The sequence below is a fragment of the Neofelis nebulosa genome, chromosome 17, assembly GCF_028018385.1.
Source record: "Neofelis nebulosa isolate mNeoNeb1 chromosome 17, mNeoNeb1.pri, whole genome shotgun sequence".
Lineage (NCBI taxonomy): Eukaryota > Metazoa > Chordata > Mammalia > Carnivora > Felidae > Neofelis > Neofelis nebulosa.
The window spans coordinates 11,012,360-11,037,461 of record NC_080798.1 but is presented as its reverse complement, the minus strand read 5'-3'; the positions used below and the strand labels follow the sequence as shown (position 1 = coordinate 11,037,461).

The window sequence follows — 25,102 nt, the reverse complement described above, 5'->3', positions numbered from 1 at the left end:
AAGGAGGTCATGCCCTCCTTTGGCATCCAGAACAGAGGCCTCTCTCCAGAGCCTGCTCTTCCCCAGGGCCTTGCCCTCTGGGGGGGGGGGGTCCCACGGGTCTCCTGGGGGCTGAGGGGACTCTGTGTCCTGTGGTATTTCAATGAGTCTCAAGCCAACCCCATCCCACAGGAGACGCTGTTGCCTCCCCCAGTCATGGCCCTGTTCTTGGTTCCCCTTTCTCTTTTCCTTTTGTCCTTTTGTACCCATTTTCCAAGGCAGCCATAACAAGGCAGCCATAACAAGGTACCACAGGCTGAGAGGAGCTTAAACGACAGAAACTGACTTCCTCATGATTCTGGAGGCCGGAAGTCCAGGATCAAGTGCTGACAAGGTTGGTGTTTCTTTTTTAAATTTTTTTTATTTTTTAATGTTTATTTATTTTTGAGAGACAGAGAGAGACAGAGCATGAACGGGGGAGGGTCAGAGACAGAGGGAGACACAGAATCCGAAACAGGCTCCAGGCTCTGAGCTGTCAGCACAGAGCCCGGCACGGGGCTCGAACTCACAAACCTCGAGATCATGACCTGAGCCGAGGTCGGACGCTTAACCGACTGAGCCACCCGCGCGCCCCGGTTGGTGTTTCTTAAAGCCTCCCTCCACGGCGGTCTGCAAGTGTGAAATCAAAATCCAAATTAGGTCCAGATGGTGGGAGGGGAGGGTGGAGAGGTTGGACGAAGCTAATCAAAAGATTCAAATTTCTGGTTACAAGACAGATGAGTACTGCAGTATAACCTAGGACATGACCACAGTTCTATGTAGTTAGACTGCCATATGGGATATTTGAAAGTTGCCAAGAGAGTAGATCCTAAACGTTTCCTCATCACGAGAAAGAATTTTTTTTCTTCTATCTATATGAAATGACAGCATTAAAAAGAAAAAGTTTTATTTATTTAAGTAATCTCTACACCCAATGTGGGGCTCGAACTCACGATCCCAAGATCAAAAGTCACGTGCTCTTCCAACTGAGCCGGCCAGGGACCCCGAGATGACAGATGTTAACTAAGCTTATCGTGGTCGTCATTTCACGATATATGTAAGTCACATCATTACGCTGTATGCCTTACACTTGTTTATACGGTGCTGGATGTCATTTATATCTTGATAAAACTGAAAAAAGTAAAAAGAAACAAAAAACAAACAAACCCCCCCCCCCCAAATCAGGTCCAGACGCTGTGATTGGTTAGTATGTCTCTTTTTTTTTTTTTTAATTTTTTTTAACGTTTATTTATTTTTGAGACAGAGAGAGACAGAGCATGAACAGGGGAGGGGCAAAGAGAGAGGGAGACACAGAATCCGAAACAGGCTCCAGGCTCTGAGCGGTCAGCACAGAGCCCGACGCAGGGCTCGAACTCACAGACCGTGAGATCATGACCTGAGCCGAAGTCGGATGCCCAACCGACTGAGCCACCCAGTCGCCCAGTTAGTATGTCTCTTAAATGCCTTTTAGCCTGTCGATTCCCCCTACATCTTTTTTGTTTGTTTCCTGGTAGTTTACGTGATGAAGGAACAAGGTTGTTTGTCCTGCGGTTTTCCACAGTCTGGAGCACAGTCTCGGCCTCTGCCAAGGGCCTGTGCTCGGAGCGAGATTCCTCCTGTTTGCAGGGAAGGGAGGGACACATCACGTGTAGTGCGCAGGACTTCCACTAGGAGGCGCATCCCATCCACTTGCCCCGCCCCCCCCCCCCCCCCCCCCCCCCGCTGCAATGTGGGCCGCCGCGAGGGCGGCTGAGCTGCCGCTTAGATCTATTCATTCAGAGTCGCAAAATAGTAATAATGTCACTCTGCCCCCTTTTTCTACCTTTATTGGTTGGACTAATTTTTCTTTAGGTCTATTTATTTATTTGGAGAGAGAAAGAGAGAGCACGCGAGCAGGGGAGGGGCAGAGACAGAGGCAGAGAGAGAACCCCAAGCAGGCTCCGTGCGGTCAGCACAGAGCCTGACGTGGGGCTCAACCCCATGAACCGTGAGATCACCACCTGAGACGAAATCAAGGGTCAGACGCTTAACCGGCCTGAGCCACCCAGGTGTCTCTATTTGGACTACTTCTAGAAAGAAATACTTGTCTTTCTCAGCTTAATTGTCTACACTGCGGTCCAGTTCTTGCGTAAAAGGCAGGATAGATGCTGAATTCATTATCTTTTTTCGGGGGGGGGGGGGCGGGGAGGACCAATTTTCGTAATACCGACCTAGTTCCTCGATCCCGTAACAGGAAGAGGGCTTGTCTGATCCTCTCTTGTCCCTGGAGGAAGAAAAGGGTTAAGAAACAAAATCCAGGGGCACGTGGGTGGCTCAGTCAGTTGAGCCTCAGACTTCCCCTCAGGTCATGATCTCCAGATTTGTGAGTTCAAGCCCCACATCTGGTTCCCTGCTGTCAGTACAGAGCCCGCTTCAGATCCTCTGTCCCCCCGCCCCTCTCTGCCCCTCCCTCGCTTGTGCTCTCTCCAAAATAAATAAAATCTGGGGCGCCTGGGTGGCTCAGTCGGTTAAGCGTCCGACTTTGGCTCAGGTCACGATCTCGCGGTCCCTGAGTTCGAGCCCCGCCTCGGGCTCTGGGCTGATGGCTCGGAGCCTGGAGCCTGCTTCCGATTCTGTGTCTCCCTCTCTGTCGGCCCCTCCCCCGTTCATGCTCTGTCTCTCTCTGTCTCAAAAATAAATAAAAACGTTTAAAAAATTTTAAAAAATAAATAAAATCTTTTTAAAAAAAGGAAATAAAATCCAACTGAGTAAAATTTAAAGATCTCATGGGCTTTATTCAACGATTTATCAATCAGGCAGCATCCCATCCTGCAGGCCCCACCCCAGGCAGTGACCTGTCACCTCACTGTCCCTGACCTTCTCTGCCCAACAAGACTTCAGCCCAGAGCGTGTGTCTTCTCTCGCACCCAAGCGTGGGGTATCTGGTGCAGGCTCAGGGAGGCCTCACCTCTCTGAGCCACCCCAGCCTTGCTGCGCCCTCCCTGCCCCCGGCTCGAAGGTGAACAGAGCAGGGACTCCCAGGTCTCAGCTCCCGGGTCCTTAGATCCTGGGGCTCTGCCCTGTGGCCCTCGCTGATGACAGTGCAAGAAGAACTCAACATCAGAATATCCCAGGGCCAGCCAGTGGGGCCTCCCAGGCCCACCCTGAGACAGGGCCATGAGGTCATAGTGGACAGTGAGGGTCCCCCGAGGGAGGAGGACAGCCACCCAGGTGATTCCCCCGACAGGTTCAAAGTTTCTAACAGCTGCCTCCCTCTTTCATTATTTAAATCAGGCTATTCTGTCTCGTCCTGTCCCAGAGGCGAGAGCACAGGCTCGAGTGGAGTGTTTTGGGATGGACAGGACGAGAGAAGGAGACCCGGACGGCGTAGAAGTCAAAAGACTATACATAGGAGAGGGGCCTTTGTTTCCAGAAGTTACAGGCCAGAGATTCAGAGATGAGGCGGTGAGGGGTGATGCTGGCCGCTTACTCTCAAACGGTTCAGGAAACAAAAGTGAGGAAATAATATTTCCTCGTAGGGGAGATGTGAGGATTGAGTGATAGGATGTGTGATAGCTTGTAACAGTCCTTTGCATGTAACCTTTCGACAAATGGTGATTCACAGGTAAAATCACTCTCAATAATGAATAAATAAGCTGAAAAAAATTACTGAGGCTCCCCAGAGAGTTTTCATTTATGCGGACCAGCTGTCGGAAGGAAAAGTAACCCCGTGATGCGGTGTTTCCATGGTGTAAATACTCCCACCACGGCCCATTTCAAGCTACTCAAGTTTTAAAAACTGGCTCCCAGGATCCTGAAAATTACCTTACATAAATTTAAACAAATTTTTAAAAGATTTAGTTATTCGTTTTGAAATAGCAATAATAAACCCACTACGTGTTAATATCAGAGCAGTGACATCATCCCCAATCACATGGCCTCTGAGAAAGTTCACTGGACTCTGGGGAAAAGAACAGGCAAATAACATCTTGGAATTATTATGGGAATGGTTTTGCCCTTGTGGACCCCATGAAAGGATCTTAGAGACCCCCAGGGGTCTGCAGACCGTGCTTGGGGAACCTCTGGGTTAGAATTTCAGTTCTCCATTCAATCCAGTGCCCTTCTTTTTTTTTTTAACGTTTATTTATTTTTGAGACAGAGAGAGAGAGACAGAGCATGAATGGGGGAGGAGCAGAGAGAGAGGGAGACACAGAATCGGAAGCAGGCTCCAGGCTCCGGGCCATCAGCCCAGAGCCCGACGCGGGGCTCGAACTCACGGACCGCGAGATCGTGACCTGGCTGAAGTCGGACGCTTAACCGACTGCGCCACCCAGGCGCCCCTCCAGTGCCCTTCTTTAAAAAAAAAATAGATATTTTAGGGGCGGTTGAGCGTCCGGCTCTCTTTTCGGCTTAGGTCATGATTTAATGATTTGTGAGTTCGAGCCCTGCCTGCATCAGGCTCTTCGATGACAGTGCAGAACCCGCTTGGGATTCTTCTCTCTCTTTCTGATCTCTCTCTGAGATCATGATCTCTCTCCCCCATTCATGATCTCTCGCTCTCTCTCAAAATAAATCAATAAACTTAAAATTAAAAAAAATATTTTAGATACCCTTTTATTATCATGAAGTTCAGTTCACGCGCAGCATAATTTACCCGTGCATATCATCTCTAACTGAAATGCCTTGTGAGATGTTGTCTGTAATATAAAGAAACAAAGGAGGGGCGTCTGGGTGGCTCAGTCAAACGTCCGACTTCGGCTCAGGCCGTGATCTCACGGTTCGTGGGTTCGAGCCCCGCGTCGGGCTCTGTGCTGACCGCCCGGAGCCTGGAGCCTGTCTCAGATTCTGTGTCTCCCTCTCTGTCTGTCCCTCCCCTGTTCAGACTCTGTCTCTGTCTCAAAAATAAATAAACATCAAAAAAATTAAAAAAAAAGAAACAAATGAAAAACTACAACGTACAGTCCTTCACAGATGCGTGTGTTTAAGAACTGAGGGGGTAGGTGGTTAGGTTCTAGAAAGGCGTCGCACATATGCGGTGCATATACCGTGAGAGCCCATCTGGGGTCAGGGTGGCACTTTAGTATTCCTGCAGGGAAATGCGGGCTGGCCACATCAAAGTGGGATAAACACCGATTACCAAAAATAGCCTGCATCAGGTCAGGCTTTGCCATCCACTCAGACAAGCCTTTCCTTTTCAGTTGTTTGGATCTGGGGATTGTGAATGACCGATGGGGAGCCTGTAATTTATAAGAAATCCAAGGTGCTGCATTAGGTCAGTGCTCACAGCCATAACACAGCCAGATGCTCCTGCTTTTGGCGAATTGGAAGTTTAACTTTTCTTTTTTTTTTAACCGTTTATTTACTTTTGAAGAGTTGGAGACGGACGGAGCACGAGCGGGGGAGGGGCAGAGAGCGAGAGAGAGAGCGCGGGAGACACAGAATCCGAAGCGGGCTCCAGGCTCCCAGCTGCCAGCACAGAGCCCGACCCGGGGCTCGAACTCATGCACCCTAAGATCATGACCTGAGCTGAAGTCAGCCGCTTAACCCACTGAGCCACCCAGACGCCCCTTGGTGAATTACAGGTTTAGATTTAAGGTGAATAGGACAAGATTTAGTCAAATGTCTGTTTTTTTCTTTACCGTTGACATTTTGGAATAAGGGCGAAATAAGACCATTCGTTATGTCCATGTGGGTTGCAGGAGAAGCCAAAGCAGAGGGGTCAGCTCTGCTGTCTGGGATTCAACTATCATGATGAGGGGGGATGTTGGTGATGTGATTCTCCGAGAGAGTCAACGCTCCCCAAGAGCAACTGCTGCCCCAAACAGGGTATGATCTTCCCTTGATTCGCGTGGACTTGCTTTTCTGGAAAATTCACAGCATATTAAAAATAGAACTAAATTCTTGCTTTTTTTTTTTTTTAAAAGATCCAGATTCTTTTTCTTGTTAATGTGTATTTATTTTTGAGAGGGGGGAGGGTCACCGGGGGGGTGGGGGACAGAGGATCCGAAGCGGGCTCTGAGCTGACAGCGGGGCTCAGACTCAGGAAGCCGCTTAACTGACTGAGCCACCCACGCGCCCCAAATTCCTGCTGTTTGTCTATGAAACGGGAGTCGCTGTAGCCTCTGACAGTCACAGATTCTTCCCGCACGTACCGATTCCAGGAGGACCCAGGAAACCCTTCCTCGTCAGGGCTGTGCAGCTGCGTCGCAAGAGCTGGGAGCCCCTGGCCCCGGCCACCAATTGCCAGAAACCTTACACACGTACATACCCCTCCTGGGACGCCCTGGCTGCTCACGGAGCTGTGAGAAGTATCAGCAGGTGAGCTGGGGGGCTCGGGGCCCTGGGAGATTCTCTTGCGGGGGGCGGCGGGGTGTTGAGGGAGCCAGAGGGGGACCTGGGCCACAGCATCCACCCATCATCCCACGGCCCCGGGCAGTTACCTGCACCGACACAGGCATGCACACGAGCATCTGTACAGGGACCTGGGACGTGCGTGAGACCTTTCCGTGCGTGTGACCATATAGGCACGCGCGCGAGCTGCCTCCCATTTCACTGATGCCAGGTGCCCTTCTTTACGGAACCCAGATGCGCACTGGTGCCAACGCTCACCCGCGTGCCCACGTCGACAAGCCTGCTCATATCAAGGCGTGTCTAAGGCTAAGGCACGGATCTCAGTCTTAAGGCCTACGCCACGTGGCTTGTTACTGACGTGCATTAACGCCAGCCTGTCTTGTGACCCCTACCTGTGTGACCCCGACATCCACGTGACACGTATGCGCGTGGACACGTACATGGGTAGTGAAAGCGCCCGTCTGAGCCTTTCTCGTCCACCCTCCAGGCTGGAGCCCCTTGGCCAGCAGGGACAGTTCCGGTGAAATTCTCCGACGCTCCACCGGGCAGAGAGTAGATGTATCATTCAAGGTCGTGTAAACGATCGAGTGAATGATAACTCATACCGCGAACTCGCCAGGTGGCGGGCGCTGTGCGAAACACTCACATGCCTGCTCTCATCAAATCCACACCACAGGGGCGCCTGGGTGGCTCAGGGGGTTGGGCGTCCAGCTCTTGATTTCGGCTCAGGTGGGATCCCACGGTCGTGGGATCGAGGCCCGTGTGGGACGCTGCGCTGAACATGGAGCCTGCTTGAGATTCTTTCTTTCTTTCCCTCTGCCCCTCCCCCCCCCAAATCCACACCACAGTCTAAGACGTAGGGACTATTATGATCCCCACCATACAGACGAGGAAAACTGAGTTATCAGGACCCTACGTAACTTTCCCAGAGTCATGCATCATGTACGTGGCAGACCCTGGATTTCAACTTTTTTTTTTTTTTTTTTTTAATTTTTGGGACAGAGAGAGACAGAGCATGAACGGGGGAGGGGCAGAGAGAGAGGGAGAGACAGAATCTGAAACAGGCTCCAGGCTCCGAGCCGTCAGCCCAGAGCCTGACGCGGGGCTCGAACTCACGGACCGCGAGATCGTGACCTGGCTGAAGTCGGACGCTTAACCGACTGCGCCACCCAGGCGCCCCGGCAGACCCTGGATTTGACCCAGGCCTCCCAAACTCCAAACCGAGCATCCTTAACCACTGGCCTCTAATTGTGAGGGGAGAGTCCCCTCCCCCAATCCCTGGGACACACTGCCATCCTTCCAGGGCGGGCACTCAGCAAGCTAGAAGAGCAGAAGGCAAGCAGCTTTCTATCATCAATTCAGAGAAGAAAAGAAACCAAAGATACACTTCGGTTTTTAAAAAATGTTTATTTGTTTCGAGAGAGAGAAAGAGCGAGAGCAGGGGAGGGGCAGAGAGAGAAGGAGAGAATCTCAAGCAGAGATGTGGGGCTCACTCTCATGAAGCGGAGATCACGACCCCAGCCAAAGTCAAGAGTCAGATGCTCAACGGACTGAGCCACCCGAGTGCCCCAGTAGATATACTTCAATCCCAATTTAATCCAGAAGCACGTGTCCCTGTGGGGGTGGGGTCCAGTGGACAACTCACTTTCAGGTAGAAGTAGGTGGGGGGCTCCTCTCCCTTCCTCATCATCATGGACCCATAGTCCGTATGTTGGCGAGGATGTGCGCATATTGGAACCCTTGTTCGTTGCTGGTGGGAATATAAAGTGGTACAACCACTGTGGAAAACAGCTTGACAGTTCCTCAAAAGGTTAGAAATTACCAGCAATTCCGCCTTCTAGGCCTACACCCCAAAGAATTGAAAACGGGTGTTCAAGCAAATACTTGTCCATGAATGTTCATCATTGATAACAACCAAAAGACAGAAGCAACCCAAATGTCCATCAACTGATGAACGAGTAAGCAAACTGTGGTGTAGCCATACAATGGACTAATATTCACCCATAGAAAGAAATGAAGTAGAGATACAAGCTCACCCTGGGTTACTGTCTGAACCTTGCAAACATAGTGCTGAGTTAAAGAAGCCAAATTCAAAAGGCCACATAATGTACAGTTCCACGTACATGAAATATCTAAAATACATAAATCCAGAGAGACAAAAAGTAGGGTTGGTGGTTGCCAGGAGCTGGAGAGGGCAGAGACAAGAGTGACAAGTTTTCTTTGGGGCTGATGAAAATGTTTTTGAAGTAGATACAGGTGATGGTTCCACAACACAGTGAATATACTAAATGTCACTGAACTATATACATCTTAAACCAGTTAATTTTCCATTATGTGAATTTTGCCTCAATGAAAAAAAAAAAAAAAAAAAAAAAAAAAGAGGGGCACCTGGGTGGCTGAGTCGATTGAGTGTCCGGACTTCGACTCAGGTCACGATATCATGGTTTGTGAGTTCAAGCCCCGCATCGGGCTCTGGGCTGACAGCTCCGGGCCTGGAGCCTGCTTCGGATTCCGTGCCTCCCTCTCTCTCTGTCCTTCCCCTGCTCGTGCTCTCTCTCTCTCTCTCTCAAAAATAAATAAACATTAAAAAAATAAAAAAAAGAAAAGAAAGAAGAAAAAGAAAGAGCTACCCCAGAAACTGAAAATAAAAGAATTCAGTTCCCCAATCACCCTGAGCACATTTCAAGTGCTCAGTACTCACACAGGACCAGTGGCTGTCATTTGGGCCGGCAGGGATCTAGAACATTTCCATCAACTTAGAAAGTTCTGTTGGGCAACGCTGGTCTAGAGTTGCCCGCAGTCTACATCTGGCTGATTGTTCTTTCACAGTGTTGTTTAATGTGTTCGCCCGTCCACTGCCTTTCCTGTAAACGGATGGGTACATCCGGGAGCTTAATCAGATGCAGGTTCAGTTATTCTGGTGGAAGTATTTCATCGGTGCTGTGTCCTCCCAACAGGGGGCACACCACATTCCGTGGAGTCTTGTGTGTGTATACCGACAACAGCATCTTTCCCCTCTGATTGGCCAAGCGATGTCACGTGACCAAACGGGCCAGGGAATGCGTTCGATTTGCTTAGGAGAGCCTCCATGGTCACATAGGAAAATCATGGACGGGTGGTTCTATAACAAGGAGGGAATGGAGACTGGAAAACAATAATCCAATCTATCCCGGGTGATACTATTTTCTATCAAATGCATATATATATATAATATATATAAATATATATTATATATATTTATATATATTATATAAATTATATATAATATATAATATATAATATATAATATATATAATATAAAAATTATATATATTATATAAATTATAATATATATATATATATATATATATATATATATATATATTTTTTTTTTTTTTTTAGAAATGACTCTCTGGGGCGCCTGGGTGGCTCAGTCCGATAAACATCTGACTTCAGCTCAGGCCGTGATCTCACAGTTCGTGGGTTCAAGCCCCGCATGGGGCTCTGTGCTGGCAGCTCAGAGCCTGGAGGGAGCCTGCTTCGGATTCTGTGTCTCCCTCTCTGTCTCTGTCCTTCCCCTGCTCGTGCTGAGTCCCCAAGACACCGTCTTATGAAGAGTGTGGCAGGGGCACCTGGCCGGCTCAGTCAGTGAAGCGTCTGCCTCTCGATTTCCGCTCAGATCATGACCTGATCAGGGTTCGTGGTTCGAGCCCCGCCCGGGTCTCCGCGCTGACCAAGCAGAGCCTGCTTGGGATTCTCTCTCTCCGTCTCTGCTTCTCTCTTTCTCTCAGAATAAATTAATAAGCCGTGATGTGAGAAAGCCCAAGCTGCCACGTGGAAAGGTCACTTGCGGGTGTTCCGGCCCCAGCCCGCCGATGAGGTCTCAGCTGACAGCGGCATCCACTGCCGGGCAGGTGGGTGGGGACGCTTCAGATCCTTCCGGCCCACAGCCCTTGAGCTGCCCCAGCCGAGGCCAGGTAGGGCAGAGACGGCTGTCTACGCCAGTCCCTGCTCGGATGGCAGTTCACGAGCAAATAAACCTCGGGCGGTGGTTTGTTTCGGAAACTAGAGAGCTTATAGTTAGTTCTTTCGTTTAAGGGAAGGGAAAGAGGACTTCATTCAGACCTAACTCCGATGTCACTTCCCTGTACGAAAGCCTCCCGTGCTCCCATCTCCCTCACAGCGAAAGGCCAAATCCAGGGAAAACCTAAAAACCCACCCTACACCCTACCCCACCTCTCTGATTTCATCTCCCACTCTCCCCATCCATTCTTCAGCTCCAGCCACACCGGCCTCCTTGCTGAGCCCTGAACGGTCCAACCTCAAGACCTTTGCATTTGCTGTTCTCTTAGTTTAGCACACTCTTCTCCCGGAAATCCACAGGGTTTTCCCCCTCATCTTCAAGTCTTTGCTCAAATGTCACCTTCTCACCAAGCTCTTCCATGATCAAACTATATAAAATTATAGCTCCCCCCTCCCCCCCCCCCCCGCCAAAAATCACTATCTCCCTCCATTCTCTGGGTTACATCTCTCTAGAGCACTTGTCACAATATAACGTACTATGTATTTCATTTATGTCTCTTTGTATAGTCTGTCTGCCCAGAGTGTAAATTCCGTGAAGGTAGGTCAGAGACCTTGACCTGTCTTGTTCACCACTGCATCCCCAATGTCTACAACGGTATGTTTGTCATTCCTAGAAATGTGTGGGATAGGGGCGCCTGGGTGGCGCAGTCGGTTAAGCGTCCGACTTCAGCCAGGTCCCGATCTCGCGGTCCGTGAGTTCGAGCCCCGCGTCAGGCTCTGGGCTGATGGCTCCGAGCCTGGAGCCTGTTTCCGATTCTGTGTCTCCCTCTCTCTCTGCCCCTCCCCCGTTCATGCTCTGTCTCTCTCTGTCCCAAAAATAAATAAAAAACGTTGAAAAAAAATTAAAAAAAAAAGAAAGAAATGTGTGGGATAAATGGAATGAATGAATGAATGAATGAGGGGGTGGGTGTATTGTAGGATAAATAGATCCAGGGGAGAGGGAAGAGAAGGACAGAAAAGACTTCAACTCACCTTGAAAACAGAGGATTCCCCCCCCCAAAAAAAACAAAAAACAAACAAACAAAAAAAAAACACAGAGGATTCCCTTTGCCCAAGGCAGAGCATATTCAAAACAAAACAAAACAAAACAACAACAACAAAACCACAACTTCATCCATACAACCAAATAATCAATCTCCAAACCATGTCCCTCTGGCCTCCTGAACATTTGTTTCTCCCAACGTTTCTTTATGAGCATTTTCAAAGATATAGAAAATTTGAAAGATTTCATGGTGATGAACACGAACCGTGTCACCTAGGTTCTACGATTGCCATTGTGTTGTTTTCATCCATCCACGCTCCACAGAGCAGCCAGAGGAATCTTTATAAGGCACACATTGTGTTCCTGTCCTGCTCAAAACTCTGCCATGGCTCCCTAGTGCCTTCAGGAGATTGCCCAGCCTTCTTCCACGGTTTTCAGATCTGGTTGGATTTCACCTGCCTGCACCCCTCCATCACCACCTCCCACCTCTTCTCTTTATGCTCCGGGTTGTAGTCGGAGTCCACTTCAAACATTGCCTTAGCTGCCAGGAACCACCAAGTTAATGCTAACCTAGATTGTAGAGGCCTGGTGCATCCGTACGTATTTTTAAATTCTGTTTTGATGTGTATTTAACAAGTGCCAGCTTCCCTTGGGCTCTGTCAATCCCTCGCATTGGCTCTCTGCTATGACTTGCACAGCCCCTGCTTCCGCATGTAGGACACTGCTTCCCCTGCAGCCCGTTCTAATTTAGGCCTCTTGTTTTCTCATACCCCACGTGCCTCCACACTGGAGCCTGGGAGATATTTTCTCTGTTTATCAAGATTCTTTTGAGTGAAAGCAGCTGAAATCAACTCATACTAATCTAAGCACAAAGTCAATGAATAAGGTTATATTTAACAACAACAGGCACAGCCCCAAACACCGTAATGGTTCTGAGATTAACTTGGAGTTCAGGAATGGCTGGATCCAGGCACCCAAATGCTGATGTCAAGACTGTCTTTCGCAAACTTTCATTTCTTCTGTGTTGACTTTCATCTCACAAAGCCTCTTCTTTCCTGGGGACAGGGTGAGCCCCATCTGCTCCAGGGTCACCTCCCACCAGCTGGGCAACTCCAGCAGAAATACAGAACCTTTTTCTTTCCTTGCAGCAAATGTCTCCGGGTTGGTTCTCACTGGGCTAGGGTTAGGTCCCATGTCTTCCCTGAACCAATCTCGGTGACCAGGGAAACAGAATAAACTGATTGGCTAGGTTTGGATCCTCCTGTTCCCCAGCGGGTTAGGGGAGGGTTAGGGCCAGCCCTATTCAAATTTAAATACAGTAAGAAGGGAGAGAAGTGGTTCCCCGCTGGTAAACTGAGTGAGATGCTGGGAAGGGGCAAACCCTATAAACTTGGGCCATAGTATCCTTTTCCCTGTCCAAAGCTGCATCTGGAATACTGGTCGGCCGAGGATTAGTAAACCGCTCCCCTCCAACACACAGACACACATGCGCGCGCGCGCGCGCGCGCACACACACACACACACACACACACACACACAGTCTGTTCCCAATCCGATCCTAATGCTTTAGCCACTCCTTGGTGACCTTGTACCCTTCCCGTCTTACTTCGCTAGTAGATACCATTTCTCTGCTCTTTTAAAAAGTTGGTGTGATTGAGTTGTACATATTTACTTGACATAAACTTGATCATTCAGCAGTGGGAACTTGAAAAGGGAGTTAGGGAGGCAAGAAGGTGGGGCTAAGGGTGCAGAGGGTGCCAGACTGGAGGAGTGGGGGTGAGGTGGGGATACTGGCTTGCAGGGATGGGGGCAGAGGGGGCTGCGGACCAGAGGGAATGGTGGGGTCCATTGGGGGAGGGATTGGAGAGCTGGGGTGCGGTTGGCAGTGGGGGGTGGGGAGAGGCGGGGGTTCTCGCCAGTGGATAAGGGCAGAGCTGGGCGACTTGGGAGTGGGTGGGACGGTGGTCTGAGGGGCCCCACCGGGGGTGGGAAATGGAGGGCCGGGCCGGGGGTGAGAGTTGGGGGGTGCGGTGTAAGAGTCGGAGTGAATTGGGTGGATTCGGGAGAGGGTTGGTGTGGGAACTTGGCGAGAGAGGCTGGGCCGGGAGGCGCGGCCCGGGGACCCTGCGGGCGACACTGGCGAGGAAGTCCGCGGCGAGGGGTGTGGCTGGGGGGCGGTGTGTGCCGCGGTATACCCCCCCCCCTCCGGAGTTCTAGGTCCTCGCCTCTGGTCCCGCCTCTTTCTCGGAAGTGACAGACCCATCGTCCAACCAGAGCCGCGGGCCGGGCACGCCGCAGCCAACGGTGCGGCGGGGGGCGGAGCTGGGGAGGGGGCTCGCAGGGCCAGGGGAGGGGGCGAGGGGCCTCGAAGGGCTCCGGAGCGGCGACGGCGAGCCATGGCGCTGGGGCTGCAGCGCGCAAGGTAGGGGGGTTCGGGGCGGGGATGATGGAAGTCGGGGGGCTTTCCTTCTGGGGACCCCTGAGCCGGGCGGGGGATGTGCGGGTGCCGGCCAAGGACGCCCCGGGACGCGCGGTTGGAGGCACATCCCCGCCGCACCCTACACCCTACCCGAGTGCAGGCGAGGGGGATTCCTCCAAGTCCCCGGCTGCCCCGCCCCTCTAGCCTGGAGTGACTTCAGGGCCGTGATCCCCACTTTCTTGCTGCCCCGAGTTCGCTTTCCCACCTGGTCGGGGTCCCCCACGGAACTGGGGGTGCTGGTGTTCGAGCAGTTCCCGGGCTTCTAATAAGGCATTCTCCCTCCACATGTTGACATTACCAGCCTCCGAATTCCCAGAATTGAGGTGGTTCTTTGCAACCGGATCCCTGGGATCTTGGGGTGTGTACAGATATTACAGATATAGACAGCCCCTTGGAATGGGAAGTCAGATTCTGAGTTCAAGAGAAGAGACATCTCCTATAATTGGATGCTTCCCCCCCTCCCCCCGCCAGTCTTGCGAACCTTGGGTCCCCTAGAAATAAGCAGAGGTGGGTCTCCTTTCAGAAGCTATCTGGGAACCTTCCCCGGGACCTTTTGGTAAAGGTAGAGGCACCCCTTTTCATAACAAGGAAACAGCCCGACCCACTTCCCAAAGCCTAGCCCCTTCTCTCCCTCCTCCACCCCTACTCAGTGCCTGTGACCATGGCACAGCCTTATTTAGGGAATCCCCCCCCACCCCCACCCCAGAGGGTGCTGTGTCTGATTCTGTGCAAGCAGGGAGTGTTCAGCTGGGAGCGTAGGTTTCCGTGATCCCCTCCCAGCAGGTGCAGATCCGCTGGGTGCTCTGGGTCTGCTGCCCGGGGGGGGGGGGGGGGGGGTCTATCTGGCCATGTTTTCACAGGACCCTGGAAAATCTTGCAGGCCCTCGGTTTCCCTTGTCCAATCTGAAGCATCCAGGAAGCCTCACCCCCTTCCCTCCTCCCTGGCTTCACAGGTCTGATTGGATCTGTCCACACCCCCATGTTTTTTACCACCCCCCCACCCCAAGCCGTTCCCCCTTCAGTTCTATTCCAGTCTCTGGCCCTGGGCCTGCCAGGGAACTCCATCCCACCCCTTCTGGGCCAGCCTCAGCCCAGCCCCTCCCAGCGCCCCCTCCTGGCTGGGTGGGGGCCCCCTTGGCTGAGCTGGGGCGCTCCCCTTCCCCACCAAGGCCAACCCTTTCCTGTGGTGTCATCCCAGTGCTGTGCACCACCCTCTCATAACTCGCACCCGGATCCCAGCCACGCTCCATCCCCTCCTGCACCCCTAGGATGGCACTTGGGCCAAAGGGGGCCTAGGTGATGGTGAGTGGGCCCCCATACCTCGTCACCCCCTTCCCTTCCTCCAGCTCAGTCTTACTGCCATCCCACCCCGGGAAGGGATGTTCTTGGGAAGTTCCTGATGGGTATAAGGGCCCGGGTGCCCTCCCCCCCACCACGCCCCAGATCAGAGGGCTCCTGGAGAAGATAGGACCTTGGGTACAGGCACCTCACTGGATTACCACATCCTCGGGAATGAGCAGAGGCAGAGGCAGAGAGACTCCTCCTGACTGGCCCCCACCCCGAGTCCCTTCTCAAACCCAAACCCTGCCTCTGGCCTCACGGTGTCAAGAAGGGTCCCTGCCCAGATACAACCAAAGCCCCCCTAGATCCGCTACACTTTTTGCAAGACCCCCAATACCCAACTCAGTGTCAGAAGAGAGAGGGCCAAGGGCAGCCCTTAGTGTGCACAGGGTCTCCTACTTTCTCATGCCTGTGTTCTTGGGTGGCAAGTTCTTCAGAGGTGGGCTTCTCCCTCTCTTGGTGTGTGTGTGTGGGGGGGGGCACTGCGCCCCAGCCCCCATTCCCAGGCCTCACCCTGGGGCCTCCAGGCCCTGGCCCCACCCCCTGTTCTCTGCTGGAACACAGAGGAAGGGTGGCCGGGTTCCAGCTGCACGTCCCAAGCCGGGCAGAGTGCCAGGGGGCTGGACCAGGGCTGGGCATGGGGCCAGCTGGGGAGACTGGCCAGCTGGGGAAATCCGGAGGCAGCAGAGGTGGGACACGGGGAAGGGACTGAGGCCACGGGGCCAAGGAGGGGCAGGGCAGGGGCCCCTGGGGTGGACATGCCCCCCAAGCCATGGCATCTAAGAGCACAGGCCCCAGAGTCAGGTTCGAATCCCAGCTCATCTGCTTCCTGGGTGCGTGGCCTTGTGTCAGTGACTGCCTCTCTGAGCCTCAGTCACATATCCTGGAAGATGGGGATCATCCCTTCCCTCCACTTCACCACATCAGGATGAGGAGCAGTGAGGGAACCGATCTTTGGGGCAGGATACCCCCTAGGTGTGCGAAAGTCACGTGTGTAATCACACACACACACACACACACACACACACACACACACACCACAGGCCTCCCTGGTACGCAAGAGGCTCCTCAGCCTTCCGTTCCTGATGTGGACCAAGAGGGGATAACAGAAAGTTTAAGTCTCTCCTGGCACTCCCCAATCACCAGGCCCCCTTCTGAGTCCTTGCCGTATGGTAATTCATTTCATCTTTAAAACAACCCTGTGAGGTTGTGTTGTGATGCTCGGGGGGAAGCCCTGCGACTTGTCCAAAGTTACACAGCTAGGACGTAGTGGGAGTCCCAAACCTGAGGAACGAGTCCCTACTCTGTTTAATGAAAGGCTGAACAAGTCCCTACTCCATTTAACGAAAGGCCGGAGACCCAGGCCCGGAGACCCAGGCAGCTCTGAAGCCAGCGAGAGGCCCGCACTTCCCGTCAGAAGAACATCCAGAGAACAGGCTGGGAGCTAGAAGGAGGGTCCTGCCGCAGCCACCAGCTGGCTCCTTCTATCGAGGGAGAAGTCTGCCACAGACAGAATTACAGAGCCCAGCTGCCCGGGAGGTGGGGGGCCAGCCCCACCCCCATTCCTGTTCCTACTCCCTCTTCCCTCCGTCTGGGCCCCCAGCTCAGGGAGGCCCGCCCACCCCCACCCTCTGGGCAGGAAGACAAACAGGGCTGGAACAGAACGGGACAGGACGGAATGTCCTCTGGGCAGAGCAGGACTGGAGGCCCCTGCCTCCAACCAGCCAGGAGGGAGGGAATGGGGGGGGTGATTGCTGGCTCCCTCCACCCCTCCACCCAGCCTGCCCCCTTCTGTGCCTCCCACTGGCTGCAGTTTTTTCCCCCAGCAGCCTGACAGGACAGTCCCCTTCCCTCTCCCCATCTGTGCCTGTGGGTGGGGCTTCAGGTCTCCTGCTTGGGGGCGAGGTTGATGCCATCCCCAGGAGTGGCCTCTGGTTTTTGGAAGGGACAACCTCCCCTCCTAGAGTTAGTTCTGCTTCCCTGGGCTGGGTCACCAGGAAGGGATCAGAGAATGAAGGCGTTGGAACCTCACTGCCTAAGTTCAAATCCCGGCTCTGCCGGTTACTGGCTTTGTGACTTTTGGGGCAAAGGACTTTCCCTGTCAGAGCCCCAGTTTCCACTCTGTGACACGGAGGTTTAAAGTGCCTCCTGGAATTGAATGAGTACACATAGGCAGAGTACTTAGAACAGTGCAAGACACGTGCATGTTTAGCAAATTATAGCTGCTTATTAATGGCTTTCTCAATATGATAAGTACAGAGAAGATTAGGGGCACCTGGGTGGCTCAGTCGGTTAAGCATCTGACTGCTGATCTCAGCTCAGGTCTTGATCTCAGGGTCGTGAGTTCAAGCCCCGCACTGGGCTCCGTGCTGGGCCTAAAGCCTACTTAAAAAAAATTACATATATCTATAGGGGCACCTGGGTGGCTCAGTCAGTTACGTGTCTGACTTCGACTCAGGTCATGATCTCACAATTTGTGAGTTTGAGATATATATGTATACACACACACACACACACACACACACACACATATATATATACACGTGTGTGTGTGTGTGTGTATTCAGAGAGGGAGAAGATTATATATACTATATGTACTATACTCTATAATTTTTCTTTTTTCCAAAATCCATGCAGTTTGGATTCGGACACTTAAGACAGTGGCGGTAGCAGAGAGAAGCACTAACCTGGAGATAAACCCAGAGCCACAGAACAGAGAAACGTGAAGAGTTCAGGCCCACCATTGTTCAAACCTGGCTTCACTCGTTAGGGGCAAGCGCTGTGCCTCTCTGTGCCTTGGTTTCCTCGTCTGTTCAATGGGGATAACTGTTATTGCCTTCTTGCTGGGGTCGTCTGAGGTCTAAGTGGGCTCAGGTCTTTTACCTCCTTGGCCTGGGGGCTGACAGTACATGCGGGATAAGTGGCAGATGTTTGTGACAAAACAGTACTCATCCGTCTACCCCCAACCCCACGTGCAGAAGTCAGGCATTTGAAATGGATTAAAGGGCAGGGGTGAGTGGTTAGCTGTTGGCTTCACAGAACACTGGGGTTGGTTTGCTGTGTCACATCGGCAGGGCCCCTGGTGGTGGGTGGTTGGACTTTGAGATCTGTGTTCTAAGATTCTGAGGATTCAGCTCAGCCGAGGAGGGGAAAGGGCAGGAGAGAGGGTTCCGGGAGGCCGTAGGGTAGGGGGCCTGGAGGCTGCTGACATCATGCCCCCTCCCTTCCCTGGCTGGGGGCCAGCTCCCCCGGCCCTCTCCCAGCAGGAGGCCACCCTGTCCCCCAGGCGTCCCGGGCCCCGGGAATTGACAGCAGATACGTCAGGGAGGGGACAGCGGCCCTTAGGCACGCCTCGGAGAGAAGCAAGGCGCTGGGGGCAGATAAAACCCGCGGCCGGGGAGCTGCCCCGGAGTACAACCCTCGCGGGCCTAGAGAGCCCCGGGCACTCGCCCGGGCCACACAGCGGGACCTGCACGGTCGCGGCCCTGCCCTCTGTGAGCCCGGGCCGCGTGCGGCAGCGCCCCGCGCGCATGTCCCATCCGACTCTTTCCCTTCCGGGGGCGCCGCCAGTGACCGCTGCCGATGCCCGCAGGTCGAGCACCGAGCTGCGCAAGGAGAAGTCCCGGGATGCGGCCCGCAGCCGGCGCAGCCAGGAGACCGAGGTGCTGTACCAGCTGGCGCACACGCTGCCCTTCGCGCGCGGGGTCAGCGCCCACCTGGACAAGGCTTCCATCATGCGCCTCACCATCAGCTACCTGCGCATGCACCGCCTCTGCGCCGCAGGTGAGCCACGCCCCCCGGGGGGGGGTTCCCACCTCAGCGAGGCCCCGCCCCCACGTCTCCCCGGCGGGGCCCCACCCCCTGGGAGGTGCTTCCCCGGCGGGGCCCCGCCCTCTCCGTCGTCTCTCACGCGAGGCCCCGCCCGTTGGGAAAGCCCCACCTCCTTCTAGGTGGCCCTCCTTGAGGAATAGGAGGCCGGCTAACTCGCTGGGGTGGTGCTTCAGCCCTTAGGATTTGGGAGACCTTCTTGCAACGAATCCCCCGGGGAGGCTTAGCTGCCCGATTTCTAATGCCTGCTTGAGAGAGTACCCTCCCCAGCTCCCTAAGGTCCATGACCCCTCCCCTTAGCCATCCTCTTGAATTCCCACCCAGTTGGAATTCTACCCTGCAGGAGGCTTTGACACACACACACACACACACACACACACACACACACACACACACACACTTTGGAATCCTCAGGACTTTATTTATGAGGAATGTGGAGTCATCCCCTGGCAGGCTCTGCCCACGAGACTTCACTGCCCCCAAAGAATTTTATTTCTCTGGGAAGCACTGCCCCCTTAGAATTCTGTCACCTGGAAGCCCTTGCTTCTTTAGAATTCTGTCCATCTAGAAGGTCCTGCCCCAAGAATTCCGAACCCCCCACCCCGGAGTCTCGGGCCCCCTTAGAATTCTGACGCCCTCGAGCTCCCGGCCCCTTCAATGTTGATCTCCTGGGAATCCCATCTTTTTAGATGGGATTCTGCCCTCCTAGGAAGGCTACCCCGCTTAGAATTCTGTTCCCGTGGGAGACCCCCCACCACCTTAGAATTCTGTGTCCCCGGCAAGCCCTGCCCCCTTAGGATTACAATCCTTGGCGGCCCTGCCCTCTTCCTTGGGGACTCCAAGCCTCGGCATATGTTTCTTGCTCACCTGGGGGTACCTGGAAGCTCTTCTGAGTGAGGGAAGGCAGAGGGAGGCTGGCCAGGGTGGATCCATGGCTGACTAGACACACCCCATCCACCCTGGCCCTGACACCAGGGGAGTGGAACCAGGTGGGAGCAGGGGGAGAAGCTCTGGATGCCTGCTACCTGAAGGCCCTGGAGGGCTTCGTCATGGTGCTCACTGCCGAGGGAGACATGGCTTACCTGTCGGAGAATGTCAGCAAACACCTGGGCCTCAGTCAGGTGAGAGGCGCTGCCTGCTTTGTGCCTGGCCCTGGGCAGGCAATGCCGGGATCCAGAGGTGACCGAGACTGCCCTGGGCAGGCGATGCCGGGATCCAGAGGTGACCGAGACTGCCCTAGCCCTGCCCTGACAGGGTTCCCCGTACAGAGGGGAGGCAGACGTGTCACCAGACAGGAGGACTCAGAATGATCAGGGCTGGGATGGGGCACCCTAGGGGGCTGTGTGAGCCAGGGGAAGGGGGTGGGGGGGGCGGTTACCTGACCCAGCCTCAGGGGGAATCGAGGGCCTCGTGGAAAAGAAGACACCTGAGCTGAAACCCCAAGGACTTAGCCAGTCAGAAGGTAGGGCGAATGGACGGGAACAGCGAAGACTGGGAATGTGCATGGCTGAGGGAACAGAATATGCAAAGGCCCAGAGGTGAGATAAAACGGAGCATTTGGAGGAAATCGAGATGCTTCTCCTGGCTAAGTGCAGAGTGCAAGGGGAGGGGTGAGAGGAAAAAAAAAAATCCCGAGGTCAACAGAGCTAGGTAATTTAGGACCAAAGCGGTTTATTGCCAGGGCACTGGGGAGCCATAGAAGGATTTTCAGCAGGGGAGAGGCTGTGGGAGAGGTAGAATAGGACTTACGTTTTGGAAAGCTCTCTCTAGGTGTGCCCAGAGGTACAGGTGGAGGCTGGGATTAGAGGCTGAGGGCCCACAGGGAGCGGTGCGGGGCCCTGGGTAGGAGAAGAGGAGCCTGAGCAGGGGTCTGGGGATGGGGAGGCAGGAGATACGGGTGGGGAACTGATTTCAGCTCATCCATACAGCATGCCCCACGGGAGGGTTACCCATCTTTTTCCTGTTTCACATAAACGGACTCCATACTTGGGGCCTATCTCCTGCTTTGTTATCCCACTCTTGGTACCATTTCAGCCCGAGCTTGGGGGTTCAGAGAGGTGAATGTCCCAAGGCCCCGAAGCTAGGAAGTGGCAGGGCCAGGATTTGAATCCAGCTACAAAGGGGCTGTTAGAGGAGAGAGAGCTCTCTTCCCCTGGTCCACACCACCACTGGATTGAGAGCTGTGTGGCTCTGCCTCCATCTGATGCCCCTCCGGCCAGCGCCAGGCTCATTGCCTGACCTGAAGCAACACGCTGAGTCCTTGGCTTGCCAAACAGGTGGGATTTGAATGGGGGCTCACCTCAGGGCCTTTGCACTTGCGGTTCCCTCTTTCCAGAACACTCCAGAGAGCCACACGACCGCCTCGCTGGCTTGGCTCAGCGATTCGTTTCACTATCACGGGCCCTGACTACTGCCTCTAAGATAGCAGCCCATCATTGCGCTGCCTAACCCTGATGTTCTTCGTATCACTTCCTCTCTTGCTTTATAACTGTGGCGTTTGATGTGTTTGCTCATCGGCCGTCTCCCCTACTAGCCAGTAAGCTCCGAGAGGCAGGGATTTTGCCTGCGTGGCCACAGCTTTGCTTACCATCTAGAAGAGGGCTTGGCAAACAGCAGGTCCTCAAGAAGCGGTTGCTCAGTGACTGAGTGAGTGAGAGAAAAGCCTGGGAAAGTAATCCAGGCTCACGAATGGGGGGGTGGGGGTGGGGGAAAGGGCGGTGAGGACAGGAAGGAGGAGTTGGGTCAGAGGCCCTGGTGAAAGTGCGCCTCCTCCCAGACACCTCCTGCTTCCCTCCCTGGCAGCTGGAGCTCATCGGACACAGCATCTTTGATTTCATCCACCCCTGTGACCAACAGGAGCTCCAGGACGCCCTGACCCCCCGGCCGAGTGAGTTCCCTGGAGGCCTCTGTCCCCTGGTTATAGAAGCTGAGGCTTTCCCCCCCTGCATATCCCATTTCTCCAGACTCCGAAAAATGGGAAGAGGGAACCCGGCCCGGCCCTGGGGTGTCGGCAGGGAGCACCCCCTAGCCCTGGGGCCCTCCCTGGTTCCAGGTCTCCACTGTGGGAATGAGGCCGGGGAGACTTTAGTCGAGTCTGTCCAGAGCCGCCCAGCGACCCGCTCCCCCCCTTCCCCGTGGCCCTTCCCCACCCAGGTCTGTCCAAAAAGAAGCCAGAGGCCCCCACCGAGCGGTGTTTCTCTTTGCGCATGAAGAGTACCCTCACCAGCCGCGGGCGCACCCTCAACCTCAAGGCGGCCACCTGGAAGGTGGGCAGGGCCTGGCCTGGAGGAGGGTGAGGGGCCTGGGGGCCTGCTGGGGCTGGGCCTGAGCCCGAAAATTCTCCCAGCATGTTGCGAGTGCGGGGATCCTGTGGGGCACCCTCAGGCTGAATCTAGAAGGCTGGGTGTCCGTGGAGCCGGAGGGTTGGGAGTCCTTGTGTCCTTTCTGAGCCTGTGGGCCTGGGGCTGGGGGTGCTCGGCCTTCGGTGCCTGGAGTCTCCACGGGGCTGGAATCTGGGGTCTTCAGAGCTCCCTGAGTCTCAGAATCTGGATCAGAACCTCCTTAGGTCAGGGGTTTGTTCTCGGCTCCCGGTGGGGCGCCTACAGACATACCTCCCAGGCCCATGGGAACCCCAGGCCCATGTGCACCACTGCCTTTGCCCGCCCCCCCCCCACCCCCACCCCATCCCAACTAGGTGCTGTACTGCTCTGGACACATGAGGGCCTACAAGCCCCCTGCGCAGACTTCCCCCGAAGGGAGCCCCAACTTGGAGCCGCCCCTGCAATGCCTGGTGCTCATCTGTGAAGCCATCCCCCACCCGGGCAGCCTGGAGCCCCCCCTGGGCCGGGGCGCCTTCCTCAGCCGCCACAGCCTGGACATGAAGTTCACCTACTGTGATGAGAGGTGGGCAGGAGCCCCGCGGCCCCCCCACCCCCTCCCCTGGCCCAGATCCTCCTCTTCCTTCATGCCTAGCTCCGGCCCATCCACCGCCCCCTGCCCTGCCCCCACTGTTCTCCCTCTGGTCCACTTCTGTCTGTCTCTGATGCCATCCGTCTCTGTCTCTGTGTGGCTGTCTGTGAATCCTCTGTGGGTCTCTTGGCCTTGGGTTTTCTCTTGGTCTGTCTCTGAGTCTTTGTTCCTCCCTCTCCTTCCTGTTTCGGCATCTTCCCTCCTTCCCTCACCCTGGAGTTGTGCTCGGGAATGGCAAGTCTGGGCTCAGACGGACGGCTTGGGTTTAAAGCCTGGCCGTGTACTCTTGGCCGGAGGCCATTGCATCTCTGTGCCGCGCTCTCATCTGTCCCGGGAAGTGACCAGAGTCTCCTTAGAGCACCTGTTCCGAGCACCCAGTGTGTTGCCTGGGGGAGAGTGCTAGAGAAGCGTATTTTGGTTTTACTGAAAAAAAATTTTTATTAATGTTTATTTTTGGATTTATTTTTTTTTAATTTTTTAAGGTTTATTTATTTTTGGATTAAAAAAAAATTTTAAGGTTTATTTATTTTTCAGAGACAGAGAGAGACAGAGCGTGAGCGGGGGAGGGGCAGAGAGAGACGGGGACACAGGATCCAAAGCAGGCTCCAGGCTCTGAGCTGTCAGCCCAGAGCCCGACGCGGGGCTCGAACTCACACACTGTGAGATCATGACCTGAGCCGAAGTCAGATGTCCAACTGACTGAGCCACCCAGGTGCCCCTAGACATGTCTATGTTTAATCATCATCAGCATTATTACTTTCTATTGGGTTTTTCCTCTCTTACTGTGATTTCCTTTCTTCCTTTCTCTTCCCTGCTCCTTCGCTCTCTCCCTCTCTTTACTCTTCCCATTCCCTGCCCCACCCCCACCTCGTACTGATTTCCTGCTGCCGTAGTGGTCACCACAAACCCAAGTGGCTCAAAACGACACACAGTCATGACCTCAGAGTTCTGGAGGTCCAGAAGCCTGAAACGAGTCTTATGGAGCTAAAGTCGAGGGCTGCATTCCTTCTGGAGGCTCCTTGCCTTAAAAACTTCCGGAATCTTCCTCCATTCCTTGGTTTGGGGCCCTTTTCTCCAACTTCAGAACACATGCCCCCCCCCCCCCCCCGCCCCGCCTCCATCAACACCTGCCCTGGACAGAGTATTCCTCTGTGAGGGCCCCTGTCGCCACACTGGGCACGCCCGGATCATCCAGGTGAAGCGCGACATCTCAAGATCCTTCACTTAATCATCTCCTGTCCCCAGCACGGTCCCCTTCGCCACGTGAGGCCTCATAGTCACAGGGTCCGGGGATGGGGAGGTGGATCTCTCCGGGGGCCGTCATTCAGCCCAGCACGCCTCTTTTTCCATTTCTTACTCTCCCTTTCTCTGCATTACGACCCAGTCTCTCTCTGTCTTGCTGGCTGATCCCCCGTGTCCCCCAGCCCCACCCTCCACCCACCGTCCAGCTCAGCCAGTCCAACTGACCAGGTCCCACTGCACCCACCCCAGGATCGCGGAGGTGGCCGGCTACAGCCCCGATGACCTGATCGGCTGCTCCGCCTACGAGTACATCCACGCTCTGGACTCAGACGCCGTTGGCCAGAGCATTCACACCTGTACGTGAGACTCCCCGGCAGTCTGCGACCGGCCCCCCGGCTCCCCACGCTCCAGGGAGCCCCGCTCCCAACCCAGACACCAGCTCCCTGCTCCCTACACCCCAAGGAACCTTCTCTTCCCCGGCTCCCTCCCGCATCCCTAACCCCCTGCTCCCAGAGCCTCCTCTCCCCGTTTGCCCCTTCTGGGGCCCTGACCCCTCCCCCCATCCCCCTTCCCCAGTGCTGAGCAAGGGCCAGGCGGTAACGGGGCAGTATCGCTTCCTGGCCCGGAGTGGTGGCTATCTGTGGACCCAGACTCAGGCCACAGTGGTGTCAGGGGGCCGGGGTCCCCAGTCTGAGAGCATCGTCTGCGTCCACTTTTTGATCAGGTAAGTGGGAGGGGGCGGGGCAGCTGTGTGTGTGGGTCTGGCCTGCATGTGTGTGGATAGGTGTGTGCGTGTGTCAGGCACACATCCGTGAGAGGGAGTATTCACATGTACGTGTACGCAGAACGTG

At 54.4% G+C, this 25,102-nt stretch overlaps 1 protein-coding gene across 8 annotated transcripts in view; it reads left to right on the top strand.

Annotated features, from left to right (window-relative positions):
- Window positions 1-25,102, top strand: part of HIF3A (hypoxia inducible factor 3 subunit alpha) — a 64,250-nt gene that overhangs the window by 21,397 nt on the left and 17,751 nt on the right. For 3 of the 8 annotated variants that reach the window (XM_058708602.1, XM_058708595.1, XM_058708597.1), the window contains exons 1-8: window positions 13,692-13,814; window positions 18,805-18,995; window positions 20,016-20,161; window positions 21,843-21,927; window positions 22,194-22,306; window positions 22,735-22,943; window positions 24,501-24,607; window positions 24,828-24,975. In XM_058708602.1, coding sequence (XP_058564585.1) covers window positions 13,789-13,814; window positions 18,805-18,995; window positions 20,016-20,161; window positions 21,843-21,927; window positions 22,194-22,306; window positions 22,735-22,943; window positions 24,501-24,607; window positions 24,828-24,975 — 1,025 coding nt within the window. In that variant the 5' untranslated portion in view covers window positions 13,692-13,788. Of the gene's footprint in view, window positions 1-13,691; window positions 13,815-15,042; window positions 15,174-18,302; window positions 18,996-20,015; window positions 20,162-21,842; window positions 21,928-22,193; window positions 22,307-22,734; window positions 22,944-24,500; window positions 24,608-24,827; window positions 24,976-25,102 lie in introns of those variants that run through there. The other 5 variants (XM_058708596.1, XM_058708599.1, XM_058708600.1 and 2 more) reach the window with 5 other exon arrangements.